Source organism: Lissotriton vulgaris, chromosome 4_1, assembly GCF_964263255.1.
Source record: "Lissotriton vulgaris chromosome 4_1, aLisVul1.2, whole genome shotgun sequence".
NCBI lineage: Eukaryota > Metazoa > Chordata > Amphibia > Caudata > Salamandridae > Lissotriton > Lissotriton vulgaris.
In genome coordinates this window covers 703,520,210-703,537,925 of record NC_141691.1, presented here as the reverse complement: position 1 = coordinate 703,537,925, position 17,716 = coordinate 703,520,210, and the positions used below count along the sequence as shown (strand labels likewise).

Here is a 17,716-nt window from a genome sequence, read left to right as displayed (position 1 = left end):
CCTGTATGGGTGAGGTACCCCCACCAAAAGACAAAATTAAAAGCCTGGGGGTATGGTTCAAGCCTGAAATAACCTTCAGGTCACATGCCCAGAAAGTGGCAGGCATATGCTTCGGCTTGCTCCGAACTGTGCGGAAAGTCCTCCCACTGCTACCCTTCCAATCCAGAAAATTACTGATCCAGGGACTGATCTTGTCCAGATTGGACTACAGTAATGCGCTGCTCCTGGCTGCCCCGGAAGCCACCATTAACACCCTACAACGGGTACAAAACGCTGCTGCCAGGATGCTCATGGGCGCCCCAAGAAGAGCTTCTGCAAAACCACTGCTGAAAGCCCTGCATTGGCTCCCAGTTCGAGAGCGCATATCCTTCAAATCATCATGTATGGTCCATAAAGCTCTCCAAGGCAAAGGACCCCAGGCACTAAGAAGCCTGATTCGCCCGTACAGACCTCCACATGCCCTTCGATCAGATCTTGAAAATTTGGCTATAGTCCCCAGAGTCAGAAAAGCCCGCTCGGGAGGCCACCACTTCTCTGTAAATGCGGCAAAGACCTGGAACGCCCTCTGTCATGGCTGGATTTTCTGATTAGATGGGATCAGCCCCTAGGGGCCCCTCCAACCCAGCCAGAACGTAACCACATCCCTCCTCAGGACCATCTATCCAGGCACCTGGGTACCTACCTGAGGATGGGGAACTCGCAATATACAAGCTCATATTATTAGAAACACCACTAAATCTATAGGGATACTAAGAATACTCACTGATTACTAAGGATATCCATGCCCTACACCACACTCCTACCTTATAGTCTTGTGGCCACTCAGACCCAGACTAATCTACCCTGGGGCAGATATGACACACAATCTGGCGTGTCTACACACGTGGGTCTGCAGCCCCAGTGCTCTCCCTTTTTCCAAACGGTTTACAATCCGGCAAACCTCCACGTTGGTCATCCCCCCCCAACGCTCTCACTTACACAAGCCACAATCCTGTGGGTATACGCGCTGGTAATCCACCCCAACGCTCTCACTAACGCCGTATATCAACGACGACCACATTCCTATGAACACCTTCAGTTTTCTGTCTCTTCACTAAGGGTCTGCTACTACAATAATATTATGGGATAGCCGAATTACTTAGTGTCAACAATTCCCTAGCTCAAGGGCTCCCTGTTCTCCCTATTTACTTACCGGATCAGGGGCAGCATCTGTTCTGGCTGTACTAGGAGAAAAAGGTTACCTATGCTTTGGAACAGAAGACGCTATTTACAGGATTATGGGAGGGTGTACTAACTTGGTCCCTTAGTTGCAGGTCTCCTCTCTCCCTAATTATTCACTATTACTTACCTGATCAGGAGTAGCATCTGTTCAAACAGTAATACCTACTAGGAAAGGGGATTACCCTCACTGTATGGGGACAAAGATATACACACTATGTGATTGAGTTATTCCTTGATTTAAGCGCTCCTACTCCCTTCTGATCCATCAGTGGCTCAACGGCAACTGGCTAGAATATAGGCTAGCTTTATCATAAAAAAACTCATGCACTGTAGTTCACTAATTAATGGGGATGTTTATTGTAACAATAATAAAGTACACATATACAAAACTATGGGGTCTCTATAACTAGCAGTAACTTTAACACACCGCTGAAAGAAAAGGATTAAACATACAATTTATCTGCGGGGTAACAGGATCTTTTAACACACCGCTGAAAGGGAAAAGATTAGACATACAATAGCCTAGGGAATAAGAACAAGATTAAGGTGTAAGTGTAAAGGGGACTAGTTCAGACTACCTCACCTATTAGAAGGAAGATTTCTCTCTGCCTCTGGTGGGATTAGGGCTCTCTCTGTCTCTCCCTCCTTCACCACATCACCACGCCTCTGGTTCAATTGCTCCAGCTGACAGCCTTCTTTGATGCTCTCTGCACTGCTCTCTCTCTCTCCTCATCTTCAGCAATCGTCTGCCTTCTTTCTCCATTCAAGAACTGCACTCTATTCTGCAGCTCCAGCAGACATCCTGTTCTCTCTCCAAGCTGAACTGAGCTCCAAGCTGAACTGAGCTCCAGGCTGAACTGCACACAAGCTGGAATGAACACTCCTCCTCTCCTGCAGCTCGCTATAATGGATTCCTCTCCCCTCATGGAAATTTCCACCAGAGGGCTGCCTCCTACCGAATTCCTGTGCCAGCTCCCAGGCTTCCACGCAACCGCAGTGCGCATCTGCTTGTTACGTCTGGGCCCAAGAGAAAAACACATTCCTCGGATAAGAAGCAGTCCTAACCGGTCGTCCTCCAGCACACAAACAGCCTTACTGTAAACTTTACCTTTCCCCCTGAAGCCTCTCAGCTCCATCAAGATGGAGTCCCTCTAGTTCTAGGCCTGTAGGCCTGAAAGGGATGAAATACCCCTTAGCTCTGTCAGAATACCTACATAAACCATACCAATGTGTCTACTATAAGCAAGTATGTCAAAGCCAATAGGCAATAGACAGATTAGAGTCAAGAATAAGGGATCTATCATCATATTAAGCAGCTATCCTCTTCTAGGTCTGGAAGAAAGGGCTTAAAAGGGCCAACACAAGCTAACAATACCTATCCTAGATGTGAGCAAAATTAAAGTCTATATCACTGCTAAATAGAGCCAAAAACCCTGCCATTACACCCTCCCGAGACACATTCGCACTGAACCATCCCTTGTCAAATTTCGTAAACTTCTTAAATTTTTTCTCTTCCCCAAAGACCCTTAAAAACTCCTACCCCCTTTAGAGCTTCTTATTATTTGTCAGGTAGCGCTGGGACGCTTACGGGCAGCCATGCGCTTTATAAATCCAATTTCATTTCATTTCATCCCTGATACTCAGAAGAGAGCAAATGTTGTCCCACTCCTTAAAAAGGCTAATGCAGACCCAGAACTACCACCTAATTTTTGTCCGATCTCACTACTGCCCGCTGCTACCAAAATTTGGGAAAAACGTGTCAACTCCAACTTAATACGTTTCTTGCTGATAAAAGACTAATGCACCCAATTCCAGTCCAGCTTTTGCACTTGACATAGCACAGAGACAGTATTACTTGAAATCACTGACGCGATTAAGTTGAGTTTGGATGCCAGTCTAAATGTGGCATTGGTGCTGTTGGACTTGTCAGCAGCATTTGACACGGTGGACCACAGCATGTTGCTTAAAAGACAGGAACATCTGGGCGTTGCATACGTGGCCCTTGAATGGCTGGGTTCATATCTGGAGGGAAGATAGTAGGCTGCATGGATGAAACCACAGTCTTGCAAAGTCAAACAATTGAGATGGGGGTGCGCCTCATGGATTCGCCCTGAGCTCTAATCTTTTTTACCTGTCCTCTCTGACATACTTGGTGGAATCAGTTGGCATTTGGATTATTTCTTATGCAGACGATGCACAGCTCCTACTAACCTATGAAGGGCACTCAGTTAGCACTAAAAAACCTTTGCTCTTTGTTTAAAAGTGCTACTTGCCTGGCTCAGGAAGAACAAACTCCTTTTGTTTGGGCCAAACCCCATACCGGGATAGACAGGAGCCTGGCCAAATCTATCCTTTAATGCCCATATCTCATTGATTGTGAAATCTTAGTGTGCTCAGGAAAGTTTTGCAATGGATACCTCAGGAAGTGCAGGTTACAGTGTTTAGGGTTTTGATACTATCGCGGATGGATTATATCAATGTTTTATACTTGGGCATCCCAGAGTATTTAATCCATCGTCTACAGGTAGTGCAAACTATGGTGGTCAGAGGGGGCTCCTCCTTTATGGTCCTGGCCGCAAATCTCTGGAACCAGCTACCTAGACATCTGAGATTAATGATAGAGAAAATAGACCTGAGGTGGAATTGACAAACCTCCCCTGTAGGATGGAAGATCAGCAGAGCTACATGTCGAACACCGGATTCGTTCCAGTGCTCCCCTGACCTCTAAGGGGTGGTGCACCCTTGACCTCTAAGGGGTAGGGCACCATCTATATAAGAAGCCCACACTGTGTTAGAGGTACAGCTCTGATGCAATGATATGTCTTGATGTTACAATCTGTCTACGAATGGGCAATACAAGCACTAGGATATCTTGTTCTATGTTCCTAGCCTTGAACGGAGTGTACTGATGACATTGAGAAAGACTTTCTGAATACATGCAACATGTACAGCATCTTCTCTGAATAATAAAGCAAAAAAATATAGAAATAATGTTGCTATAACAATGTCAGCCTAACAAGTATAGAATATAAAGCTAAAATGAAGAACTAAAGTGGATCCAAGAAGACCTCACAACACTCCACTTCAATATACTTCCAATCTACCACACTCCACTCTACCCCAATATACCCCACCCCACTTCAGTCTACCCCAGTCCACTCCACTACCATCCAATTTACCCCATTCCACTACAGTCGACCCCACTCCACTCCGATCTACCCCACTACAATCTACCCAGTCTACCCCACTCAAAACCAATCTACCCTACTCCACTCCGATATACCCCACTCCACTCTACCCCAGTCTAACACACTCCACCCAAATCTACCCCACTCCAGCCCAATCTACCGTACTCCACTGCAATCTACTCCACTCCAATCTACCTCACTCTACTCCACCCCACCCCACCCCACTCTACCCAAACCACTTCCCAATCTACCCCTCACCACTCTACCCACTCCACTCTATCTCATTCCAATCTACCCCACTTCACTCTAGCCCATTCAATCCCAATCTACCCTACTCCACCCAATGTATATCACCCCAGCCTACCACACTCCCTCAAACTACCCCACTCTTCTCCAATCTACCCCACTCCACTATAATTTACCCCAGTATGCACCACTTCAATCTACCCCGATCTACCTCACTAATATCTACCCCACTCAATTTTATCCCAGTCTACCCCTACCCTACTTTTTTAATCTTAAGTGCTACAAGTTGGGTTGGCCCGTTCTGAGAACCAGATTCTTAAGTAATTATATTTTGTTACTGTGGGTATTTATAGCTTCCCAACCCGCCAGTGAACATGCTTTTTGTGCGGGTGCTTTCAGAAAATGATAACTTTATTTTTCCTTGGTTCACCTGGCGTTTATTGTATTAATTGTACCTATGCAGGGTGTTGGACCGTAAAGTCCATTCCCTGTAGGGAGATGGACCACCTACACAGTTTTGGGTTCTCACCCCTCATCTGCATTAACCATCTGAGGGGACTGTGGTCGGTCTGAACACGGAAGTGAGTTCCAAACAGGTAGGGCCTCAGCTTCTTCAGAGCCCAGACCACAGCAAAAGCTTCCCTTTTAATCGCACTCCACTTCTGTTCCCTGTGGAGTAGCCTCCTACTAATGAAAGCTACAGGTTGGTCCCCGCCCTCATCGTTGGTTTGTGAGAGTACTGCTCCCACGCCATGCTCTGAAGCGTCTGTCTGCACTAAGAACTCACTGGAGTCCGGTGCCTTGAGCACCGGTGTTGTGCACATGGCAGTTTTCAGGGCATCAAAAGCAGTTTGACAGGTCTCGGTCCAATTCACTATCTTGGGCTGATTCTCACTTTCTTGGTCAGTTCTGTCAAGGGGGCCACAATGGTGCCATATCCCTTGACAAACCGTCTGGAATACCCGGTGAGTCCTAAGAAGGCTCTCACCTCTGTCTGGGTCTTGAGGGGTTCCCAAACCAGAATGATATCAATCTTTGCCTGTAGGGGCGCCACCTGGCCGCTCCCCACCTTGTGTTTTAAGTACACTACTGATCCCTGCCCTATCTGGCACTTGCTGGCCTTGATAGTGAGGCCTGCCTTTTGTAGAGCCTTCAACACTTCACAGAGGTGTTGCAGGTGTTCCTCCCAAGTAGAGCTGAACACAGCAATGTCATCCAGGTATGCGGCGCTGAATTGCTCCAGCCCGGCCAGTACCTGGTTGACCAGTCTCTTGAATGGGCAGGGGCATTTTTCAACCCAAAGGGCATGACTCGGAACTGGAAGTGCCCCTCTGGCGTTGAAAATGCTGACCTCTCCTTGGCCCCATCAGTTAAGGCAATCTGCCAGTACCCTGAAGTCAAATCAAAGGTGCTGAGGTACTGGGCAGCTCCCAACCGATCCACTAGCTCATCAGCTCTGGGGATGGGGTGTGCGTCAATTTTGGTGACTGCATTGAGCCCACTGTAGTCCACGCAAAACCGGAGTTCTGGAGGGCCACCGGGCGTAGCAGCTTTCTTTGGCACTAAGACCGCTGGGCTAGCCCAGGGGCTGCTGGAGGGCTCAATTACCTCTAGTGCCAACATCTTGGAAACCTCTTCCTTGATGCTGGCTCTGACCTTGTCAGCCACCCTGTAACATTTTTGCTTCACAGGCAGACTATCTCCTGTGTCCACATCGTGGACGCACCAATTGGTGACACCTGGGGTCAGGGAGAACAGGGAAGCAAACTGACCGAAAACCTGGCGACAGTCCCTCTGCTGCTCTGGGGTCAGGGTGGGCGAGAGGACCACACCATCCACTGACCCGTCTTGCTCTTTGACTACCAGGAGGTCAGGGAGAGGATCACTATCCTCTTGCCCTCCAGCATCTGTAGCCATGAGCATTCTCACTTCAGACCTCTCAAAGTGAGGTTTGAGGCGGTTCACATGCAAGACTCTCAGGGGCTGCCTAGGAGTCTTCAAGTTAACCAGGTAGGTTACTTCGCTCTTGCGCTCCACCACCTCATAAGGCCCGGTCCACTTGTCTCGGAGCGTGCAAGGCTCCACCGGCGCCATCACCCACACTTTCTGTCCAGGTTCAAATTCAACCAGAGTGGTATTCTGGTCGTACCATCTTTTCATTTCTTCCTGGCTAGCTTCCAGGTTCTCCTGAGCGAGCTTCCTGAAGCGTTTTGTCTGGTTACGGATAGCCAGCACATAGCTGAACACATCCTGAGGGGTTTTCCCACGGGATTTCTCCCACCCCTCCTTCACCAGTGTGAGAGGTCCTCTAACAGGGTGGCCATACAGCAGTTCAAAGGGACTAAACCCTAATGACTTCTGAGGCACCTACCTGTAGGAAAACAACAGGCATGGTAACAAGACGTCCCACTTCCGTCTCATGGGTACTTCTAGGCCCATAAGCATACCTTTCAGGGTGCAGTTGAACATTTCAACCAACCCATTTCCTTGAGGGTGGTAAGGAGTGGTGAACTTATACGTTACCCCACACTCCTCCCACAGAGACTTCATGTACCTAGAGATGAAGTTGGTACCCCGGTCGGAGACCACCTCTCTGGGGAACCCCACTCGGGAAAAGATCCCCATCAATGCACGGCCCACCACGGGGGCTGTGACTGTCCTGAGAGGGACTGCTTCCGGGTACCGGGTGGCATGGTCCACCAAGACCAGGATAAACCTGTTGCCTAAGGCTGTCTTGGGGTCCAGGGGCCCCACCATGTCGATGCCCACCCGCTCAAAAGGTGTGCTCACCACAGGAAAGGGTTGTAGGGGTGCCAGGCACTTCCCTCCGCTTTTGCCACTGGCCTGGCATGTTTGGCAAGACCGACAAAAGGTACCAACGTGCTTCTTCATCTGGGGCCAGTAAAAATGGGTGACAAGCCTGTGATAGGTCTTGTCTTCCCCCAGATGTCCTGCGAGAGGCACGTCATGAGACAGACCCATTAGGAAGTTCCTGAAGCGCTCGAGTACCACCAGCACACGGGCTGCACCGGGCTCAGTGAACTTAGGCTCACTATAAAGTAAGTCACCTTCCCAGTAAACAAAATGCTCCTTGGACCCAAGACCTGCTGCCTGGTCTGCAGCCTGTTGCCGCACACCAATGAGAGAAGGGCATTCCTTCTGCGCCTTGCAGAACTCCTCCCTGGAGGGACCACCCTCTTGCTGCCCATGGGTCAGCTCAGGCTATTCCCCCAATTCGGCCACCTGCTCCCCTGTAGGTTTGAGGGCATCCCCCTCAGGTTCTGCTCCTTCCTGGACTGTGGGAACAGCGGGGGCTGGTTTCCCACGCCCTTTGCCTTATCCTCTCCTGGCAGGTCCCTGGGCCATTGTTCCAGGCTCCAGTTCCTCTGAATCACCCCTACTGGATGCCATAGCACGTATGGTCACACAGATCCACTCAGGCAAGCCCAACATTTCCAGATGAGTGTGGTGCTCCACATCCTTCCATGGAGAAGTCTCCAGGTCATTACCTAGCAGACAGTCTACAGGCAAGACATCACTGACAACAACTTCCAAGGGACCAGAGACCCCCCCCATTCAAAGGGAACACGCGCCACTTTGCAGAGGCGCACTGAGCTGTCAGCTGCCACTACAGGATGGAGTACATTGGGAATGACCTGCTCTTCAGACACCCACTGACACCTCACTGATGTCACGCTGGCCCCTATGTCTCTCAGAGCCTCTATCTCCCTCCCATTGATGGTCACCTTCTGCCCGTATTTCTTAGTGTTAGGGGCAGCAAGGTTTCCTGGACCATATCTTGGTCTCCTAAGGAGACAAGGGAAATCACTTCTAATCCCTCTTCCCCACTGGAAATCAAATCCCCTCCCAAAGCTACACTGGCTAACCCTGGGGCTGGAGCACCAGTGGGTGTTGGGGGTTTGTTGGGGCACTTAGGGGCAATGTGTCCCACTTCTCTACATGCATAACATGTGGGCTGAGCTCGGTTGTCCCGTCTGCCCTTAGGGGGCCCGGACCTCTTAGGCTTGTGGGGTTTGGGACTCCTTCTCCTGGGAACTATTTTGGGGCCCTTTAGAGAACACCTTACGGTTACCCTTGTCCTCCCCACCCTTCGGCTGGGGACCCTGTCCACCCTTGGCTGGGGTACTTACCACCTCCTTGTGGACCCTGGTGCTAGTCCAGCGGTCCGCCTCCTTAGCAAGCTCACTGGGATCAGTTAACTTGCTATCTAAAAGATGCTGGCGCAGCTCTGGAACACATAGACTACTCAAGTGCTCCCAACTAATCAAGTGACACAACCCCACATAATCAGTTACCTTGCTGCCCTTTATCCAACCTTCCTGTGCACACGTGTACAAACTCACACACTCCACCCAGGTACTAGAATCAAGTTTCTTGAAGTTCCTAAACTTCTGGCGGTACTGTTCTGGGGTAAGTCCATACCTGAGGCATAAGGCCTCCTTCATAGCGGAGTAGGTTAAGGTACCTGCTGCTTCTAAGGGTGCCAAGACATCCCTCCCAGAGGCCTCAAAATGCTTCCACAAACCTGCCCCCCAACTCTTCTCAGGCACTTCATTCATCTTCAAGGCAAGCTCATAGGATCTAAACCATCCATAGATATCCTCACCCCTCTGATAATTCTGCACCAAATCTTTGGGTATGTACACCTTACCCGCCTGCACTGGCTGTGCACTGCCACCATTGGAACTGGACTCCGCTTGTTTAGATCTGAGATCCAGCTCCCTTAGACTCAACTCATGAGCCCACTGGAGTTTGTTTTCCTCCAAAGCGAGAGCGTTCCTGCTCTCCTCCGCCTTCTTTTCACTGTCAAGGCGTAACTTTCTCTCTTCTGCTTGAGCCTTGAGTTTAAAGAGCTCTAACTCATGGGCCCTCTTCCTCTGATTCTCCTCCAGCTCTTCTGGAGAAAAGCCCCTACTGGAATGGGTGCTGCCAGCCCTAGAAGCTGGCCTATTCACTGGTAAATCCTGGGATCCAAAACCATTCTCCTGTGCATCCCCCACTCCAGTAGCATCCTCTGGCTCAACTTGTTTGGCCTCCCACCAGGCCCTTAAAGCTTTTTGTAGCTCTTCCTTGTTTGCACTGCCTCTCATGAGACATCCAAGCTTTTTGCAGAATTGTTTCAAGAGCTCCTTCTTGTATGTGAGCAAATCCTGAATCTCAAATTCCAATTCCACCTCTTCACCTGCTTCCTTATGAGACATGATGCTTCCTAGGATTTCCAAAAATAGGATTAAATAAAATAGGTGCAGTATGTGGCTGCGACGTGGTCTGCTCTAAACTCAACTAGTGGTGTCCACAAAATTACTGTAGGTCAAGTGCAAATACCAGTTCAAATTCTCACCGCTGTCCAACGATGTTAGAACTGGGGGTCTCTAGTTGGCAGAGGTAAGTACCTTTGACCAAATAGGGACAGTTACTTCTAGTCAGGGTAAAGAGGTACACACTGTAGATAACCCCTGCTCACCCCCTAGGTAGCTTGGCACAAGCAGACAGGCGTATCCCCAAGTCAATGTGTAGGGTAGTTGCACTTAACACACACAATAATCCCAGAATGCACCACAAACTCACACCACACAGGTAAGTATATCAAAAATATATCTTTATCTAGTTTTAGGCAGTTCACCAAAGGTAATGCAGTTACACAATCTCTTTACTCTTCTCAAGGGTTACACTATTTTCTAGGAAGGTTTTATAATTTTAACTCTCAGTCTCACAAGGATCAAAAACAATTGTAGCAGGCTGTAAGGCTTTAAAATCAGCTCTGTGCCGTGTCTAGCACCGCTCTACAGAAGCGCCTCACCGGGTTTATCTCACACAAAGTCTCCGAGTAGGGGAATCCTCAAAGACAGCCTCTGCCGGTCCCGCTAGCTCTCCGCCCGCTCTCGACAATCCAACGAGCGGCGGGGAGCCAGATTACCTCATCAGTGCTAGGACTGCAGGCCGGGGATGATGCACACACCCACGGTACCCTCTGCGAGGACGGCGTTCTCGTTGACTCGAGCGCGGCTCTCGGCACCTTCCACTTCGTCTCCTCACACGGTCCAATCCGTGCGCAACTCCTCAGGCAAGCCCCTCGTGACGTCGAGGCTTTCTCTTGCTTCAGCCACTCACAACGGGGCTTGACAATGACGCGGCGGCCCGGGGACCAATCCCAGCGCGGCGCCGCCAACCAGGCTTCAGGGTTGCTGAGGGGGCTCGTCTCTTGTAGCCAATGAGGGCGCAGATCCTCCGGTTTCTTCTCCGCGGCCCCGGCGAGTGACAGCAAGGACTTTTTAGTGAATGCAGGCCCCTGGCAGCGGCGGTGATTAGCTTCATGGCGGTTTTTGGGCACAGATCGGGGTCAGACCGCTCACAAGGCCACAAGGTCGTTTGGGGGCGATTCCTGACGTAGGGAGGCACAACGAGCCTCCTGTCACCCTCGATAATGGGCCGAAGAGCACACCGATCCTTCCACACGATCTGCAGTTAAAATCAGGCACTGAGGGCAAACACAGCACGATCTTTACAGCGTCTTGGAAATGCTTGGGAACCTTTTAACCTGGGTTCCAGGACAGGAGGCCAGCTCTTCTTAGGCCCTTGGAGATTCTTGCAGACACAGCACACAGCAAAGTCTTGAGGTCAAGCTGGCAGGGGTCACAGCACACAGCAAAGTCCCCTTCTTCTCTCCTTCAGTTGAGCAGCAAAACAGGTCAGCCCCAGAGCACACAGCAAGGGCAGTCTTCCTTAGTTTCTTAGCAGTTCTTCTTCTGGCAGAGGTTCCTCTTGATTGTAGAAATCTGAAAATCTGTTGTCAGGGGTCCTATACTTATACCCCTAAAAGTCTTTGAAGTCTTTGTGCAAGTGGTTCCTGAGCCCGGTCTGAACCAGTTCTGGGTGTTGCTTGATCAGTTTGTTTTCCTGGCTTCTTCCTTCTTTTCAGAGTGAGGGGCAGGGTTGTCAGCCGCCCAGCAGGAGGTGGAGCCAGCATTGTGGAAGGCAGGCACAGCCCTATTCAGTCCCATGTGCTATCCCCTCCCACCACTATAGTTGCAAATGCAGTCATTCAGCCTAGGACTGACTCAGCCAACCTCCCGGGGGCTCCCCAGCCCCTGTCACCCTCAAACCAGACAGTCAGTCCACAAGCAGGCCAAGGCACACTGTTCTCAAACACAGAATTTAAAAACAACCTGTCCTAAAAGTTGTGTTATTAAATTCTGAGTTCAGGGATACCAATCTCTTATGTCCTGTCTTGTTCCTATGGGAAGATAGGCTGGTAGCCATTGGAACCAGCCTCCCCATGTTATTCTATGGAGCAAGATAACCTTGCAGCAGTGACCAAACAAAATGGCTGTTGTTCACTACCAGAGCATGTCACCTGCACTAGTACATGCTCTACCTTTCATATACACTGCACCCTGCCCAAGGGGGTACCTTGAGCCGTCCATAGGGGTGACCAATGCGCACAAAAAGGGAAGGGTTAGGCCTGGCCAGTGGGGACACTGACCAGGAGGACATGGCAGTTCACAGACTACACAGAGGCACTGCAGTGGCAGGCCCGAGACACCATTTTAGGGCTACTCAGGTGGGTGGCACAATCAGCGCTGCAGGCCCACTAGTAGCATCTGTCATCACCAGCCCTGGCACACCCAGTGCACTTTAGTAGGGACTTCTTGGTGATACAAATATGCCAATCCGGTATATCCAATCAATATCACAATTTCCATAGGGAGCACTTACACTCTGGCACTGATCAGCAGTGGCAGAGAGTCCAAAGCAACTAAACCAGCAAAATCGAAATCCAGAACAGCATCAAAAAATACAGGAGGCAGAGGCAAAAAGATAGGGGAAAACCACGCCAAGGGTGTCAGGTCTAACAGTGTCTGACAGGGATTATTAACCAGATGGTAACACTTTGAATTGTGAGTGTTGCCTCATTCAACTTGGCATCGGTCAGACTTACCACTGTTGAGGATAAATTAATAAGTTTAATCTTCATTAGTAAAGACATTCTGAAAGTCTGGGCCTGTCCTAGAGTTGCATGTCACATCTCTGTGTAGTTGATGGCCACAGAAGGGTACAAAATTAGAGAGGTGCTAAATGAGGTGTTTAACTTTTGTGTTTTATTCCACCTTTCATAATGTGTTCATTAACCAGTCTGCCCAAGGTGGGTCATGCATGGACACAATTCTCCGTTAGGTGGACTGATCTGATAAACTTCAAAGCCGAAAAATCCTTGTGCTTTCAACATTGCTTATATATTTAGTAAAATAAATGAGTCTCTTTAACCCCTTCACTTCGGGGCTGTTTCCCCCCGCTGTGTTGGGGGACGCGCACAGTGCCCCGATGCTCATGACGAGGTCAGCTCGTCATGAGCCACGGTGTTCTGGTGCTCATGACAAGCTGAGCTCGTCATGACCACGCCCGTTCCAATGGAACGCTCAGCACAGCAGGGGAATCAGCCCAGCATGCGAGCGTTCCATTTGACTGGCGCAATCATGACGAGCTCAGCTCGTCATGAGCACCGGAGCGCCGTGGCTCATGACGAGCTGACTTCGTCATGAGCACAGGAGGGGTTAAAGTGCAGACACATGCATTTTAAGATAGTTAATATAGTGCGTTAGTGAGTGCTAAGTCAAAGTAAAACTTCCGGATGAACTATGGTATCTAAGATGGCTTTACGAAGATAAAAGGTACTCCGGGTTAAAGGACCGCCCTGGCAACTTGGCTGCAATTTTATGTTATGAGTATATGTAAAGCGCAATATCACCCACAAGAGTATCCTGGCACTGAACAGGTGTGTATGCCTAGTCATGCATGTGGCAGTTTGGTTAATTGAAAATGTCTGTGGTAGATTGGTTAATTTAAAAACCAGGTCTTCAGCTTCTTGCGTAATTTAAGAAGAGAGGAGAAGGCTCTGATGTAATCAGAGTGAGAGGCCATTCCACGCTTCAGAAGCAATGCAAGAAAACACCCATCCTCCTGATCTAGTTATTTGTTTGCATGGGTTATGAGCAAGTAGGAGTCCTGCGGAAGAGAAGTTTCTGGGTGGTTGATAGGAGAAAATGCGACTTTTCAGGTAGGTGCGGCCTAAGTTGTGTAGTGCCTTGAATGTGTGTGTAAAGCATTTCAATTGAGCGTGTTTGTGTATCAGGAGCCAGTGGAGTTCCATGAGGTGTGGTGGGATGTGAATTCTGTGTGGGAGGTTGAGGATGAGTCTGGCTGCTGAGTTCTTGAAGTTGCTTGGTGATATCAACATAGAGGGTGTTCCCATATTCCGACTTTTTCTTAGCATCTTTAGGGTATGGAAGCTTGATGCAGTGATGACGTTGACTTGTTATGGCCATGTCCAATTTGCTGTCGATGATTATTCCGAAGTTCCTGGTTTTGGGGGGAGGGGGTTGTATGTGTGTGGGTCCGAGTTAAGACAGCTCCCTGTTGGAGTCCCATGGTGAGGTGTCCTTGCCGAAGATCATGTTTTGTCTTGTCGGTGTTGAGCTTGAAACAGTTGGATTTCCTCCAGTTAGCGACTTCAGTCATGCAGGCGGTAAACTTGTTTCTTGTTTTATGGGTCTTGTCTGAGAGGGAGAGTCTAAGTAGTGTGGCGTAGGCATATGGGAGAATGTTGATTTTGTATGTATAGATGACGCTGGCCAAAGGGATCATGTATGCGTTGAAGAGGATGGGGTTGAGCGATGAACTTTGAGGCACTCTGCAGATATCTTTTTGGGCTTCTGGGGAGTAAGGTGCCAGGCTGGCAGCTTGTGTTCCATCCATTAGGAAGGAGCAGATACAGCAGAGAGCAGTTCCTTCAATGCCAGTCTAGAGCAGGTACCTGATGAGAATGGGATGTGAGACCATGTCAAATGCTGTAGAGAGGTTCAGGAGAATAAGGGCTTCAGAGTTTTCGCTATCAAGGATCATGCAGATGTTGTCTGTGGCAGTGATGAATTCTGTTTCTGTACTATGGTTGAGCATCAAGGAACTGATGGTTGCTGAGGTGGTCGATGATGCATCGGTTGACTAGTAAGGCCTTTTCTGGGTATGGTATGAGGGAGATGGGTCTGTAGTTGGAAAGCATGGCTAGGACATTGTATATTTTCTTGAGCAGGGGCATGGCGGTTGCATGTTTCCAGGTGTCCAGGAATGTGGCTAAATCGATTGAAAAATTGAGGATGGATATTAGCACTTCAGGGGTCATTCGGACTCCTTGTGTGAAGGCGTGGTGGAGCAGGGGTCAGATGAAGCCCCTGATTCGATGGGCTTCAAGGTACTACCGATTTCAGCAGTAGTGACGGCAGACCACAAGGTTAGGGTTCGTTCATCTGCTGTGATGGGAAGTTGAATTGCAATGCGGAAAAGGCTCCGGTTCAGGGGCGAAGTTGCTGTATATGGAGTTGATTTTGTTACAGAAGAATGTTGAGAGCTTGTTGCAAAGGTCTTGTGAAGGAGGGATATTGCTGGAGGCGCAGTGAAATCTTTGATAATGCCGAAGATTTCCTTGTTGCAATTAGTGCTGTTGTCAATGCAATCTGCAAGAGATGTTCCCTTGGTGTTCAGCTTGTGGCTGACTCTTTCACAACTGCATAACATATGCAACTGGAGTCACTGCTTTGTAGTCTGTCCGCTCAAATGGATACTATCTGTTATTGGACTGAACTGACAAGAAAATATCGCTAGTCATTTTCAGGTTGGTGCAGCAAACACAGCCTAAAAAACTCATTATAAAGTGATGAAAATTCAGCAAACAAAATGTTTAAAAGACACATGAAGGGTCTTCTGTCACTGTGTTTGGGAAGGAGACAATAAACAGGATTTTGCCTATATTGCATTGCAGCTTTACAATATGTCACTTCTTTAGTGCTCATCTGAGTCTTTTACACGAAACGGCCAGCTGCCTTCAGGGGCGGCCTTAGGCATGTGCAAGCTGTGCACCTGCACAGGGCCACCAAATCCCAGGGGCCACCACATCAATATATATGCTTAATATAATAATCCTCTGAGGATGGATACATATTTGTGTGGCGGCCCCTGGCAGGGATTGGTGGCCTCTAGCTCTATTCCACTTCCAAACACCCTGATCCCCCCCCCCCCCCCTCTTCACTGGCCTCCGCGCTCCGCCCGAACCCCCTCTTCCGGGGCCCCCTACTTATGCTCCCTGCCCAGGGCCACCATGATCCTAGAGCCACCCCTGCTGCCTTGAAGGTATCCAGTAGTGGCAGTCCAGCCTGAACTGGCAAGTCACTGCCTTCCATCACAGAGCAGAAGCAGCCTCTCAGTTCATATAAATAAGGTACATATAAGGTGAAGGGCCAGTGCATTTAAGGTTACTGCACATCCTCAACTCTGCCCTTATGTCTTAAAGTGGGCCAAAATGCATTTGAAATCTGAAGACATTATGCATGACATCAGTGATGACCACACATAAAATTAGAAATGTTAAAAGAATTATGTAGGCTGATTGTTAACAATAGGACATTCAGTTGTCCGAAAGCTATATATCATGAATTTTGCATATATTGTTCTTGGAGACCCCCGTTTCTCTTGCCTATAGACAACAATATACAAGAAAGCCATGCTTCTAGTTTTTTTTTCTTTTCTAACATGTTTTTCTTTTACAGAATGCGCCACTGAAGGCGAGTGATGAAAGGCGGAGAGCACAGTGGGAAGAGATCCTGAAAGAACAGCAAAAGTGGCAGGCTGCAGTAGACGAAGAACATAAGAAAGCCATGGAACGACTGCGAGAGCAGTATACTGCAATGGAAAAAGAACTAGCAAAATCTGCTTCCTTCTAGGACCTTTCTTTACCATCTGTTCACACTGTGCAAAATCGAATTGACCTCAAGCTGGGAGGCAGGAGTGAGCTATGTTAGCCCTGAGTGTACAAAATGTAGACTCACAGAGCCACATTCATTGGGCAATGCAAAGTAAAAAAAACATGTGCCCCCTTACCTCACTGTATGAAGTGCCTCAGTATGTTATGTTATGTTATACCAATTTGTATAGCGCACTACTACCCATAGGTGTCTAGGCGCTTGCGGTCCACATACTGTGAGAGAGACATTAGTTTTTAAAAAGCCCTGTCTTAAAGTGTTTCCTGAATTCAAGCAGTGATGGTATCAGGGGCGTAACACAAGTCTCTGCAGCGCAGGGGGGGTGTGGGGGCAGCCTGTATGAAAGTTCCCAACTTTTCAGGGGTCCCCTTTCAGCCCATGACCAAGGAATATCAGTGAGCTATAGGAGACGGAGGGTCCCGCTTCACATTCTGTAGGGAGCCCATCGTTTTATGTTATGCCACTGCTCAGTATGCTTGTGTGTTGGCGAGCGTGGTGAAGTACAGAGTACACAACTGTGGGCTTCTTTGTGTCCTTGAGCACTAAAATCGGCAATAATTTACAGGACTTGTTGCTTGTATAAGCAAGGTACTTTCCATGGTTCCATTCAGGACTATGTTTCCACTAATGCGTAGTGGCATACTGTGACGATACTTCCTTTTAGTAATCCAAGAGGAAAAATCCAGTATACCCTTCGTTAGTTAACTACCCAGTCAACTAGGATTAGATAATTGAGACCCATAAACCAACACTGTGATTATTTCATTTGAAAGTTTATGACAAATAATGTGAGTCCAAGTGCAGTATATTCTTTTAACAGAGCTATTTCAAATAAATATAGTACATTAACAACTTGACTCGAACTTTCGTCTATTGTTGTAAAGAATAAATGTATATATAATGTTTTCCTGTTATGCACCGACAAAGAGTGAGATTGCAAAGAAAAATAAACATTGCATTATCCGAGTGTTGCGACTGTACAAAGCCAACAATGGCGGTCTGTGTTAATCTACGTCCTGGTGTCAAAGCTCCATTTTTGGCAGTGTGATGGAAATATGATTAAGGTTAGTGGAGGAGACGGAATAAATATTTGAGATTTCTTTCAATAACACTGAGCCGCCGCCAACTTTCTCTTATCCACCTCGGTAAGTTTGACAGCCTCTGAAGCCTGTGACAGCCTCATCAGTCATCACCGGCTACCTGGTCTAAAAAAAGCACTCACCAGCACAG

The 17,716-nt window shown here is 48.5% G+C and overlaps 1 protein-coding gene across 1 annotated transcript in view; it reads left to right on the top strand.

The window, feature by feature from the left end:
• BLOC1S5 (biogenesis of lysosomal organelles complex 1 subunit 5) overlaps positions 1–17,341 on the top strand; it is a 207,398-nt gene extending 190,057 nt beyond the window's left edge. Inside the window, exon 5 of the mRNA XM_086965005.1 lies at positions 16,274–17,341. Within this exon, the coding sequence (XP_086821131.1) occupies positions 16,274–16,447 (174 nt within the window). The 3' untranslated portion in view covers positions 16,448–17,341. The remainder of the gene's footprint in view (positions 1–16,273) is intronic.
• The last annotated feature ends 375 nt before the right edge of the window (positions 17,342–17,716 follow it).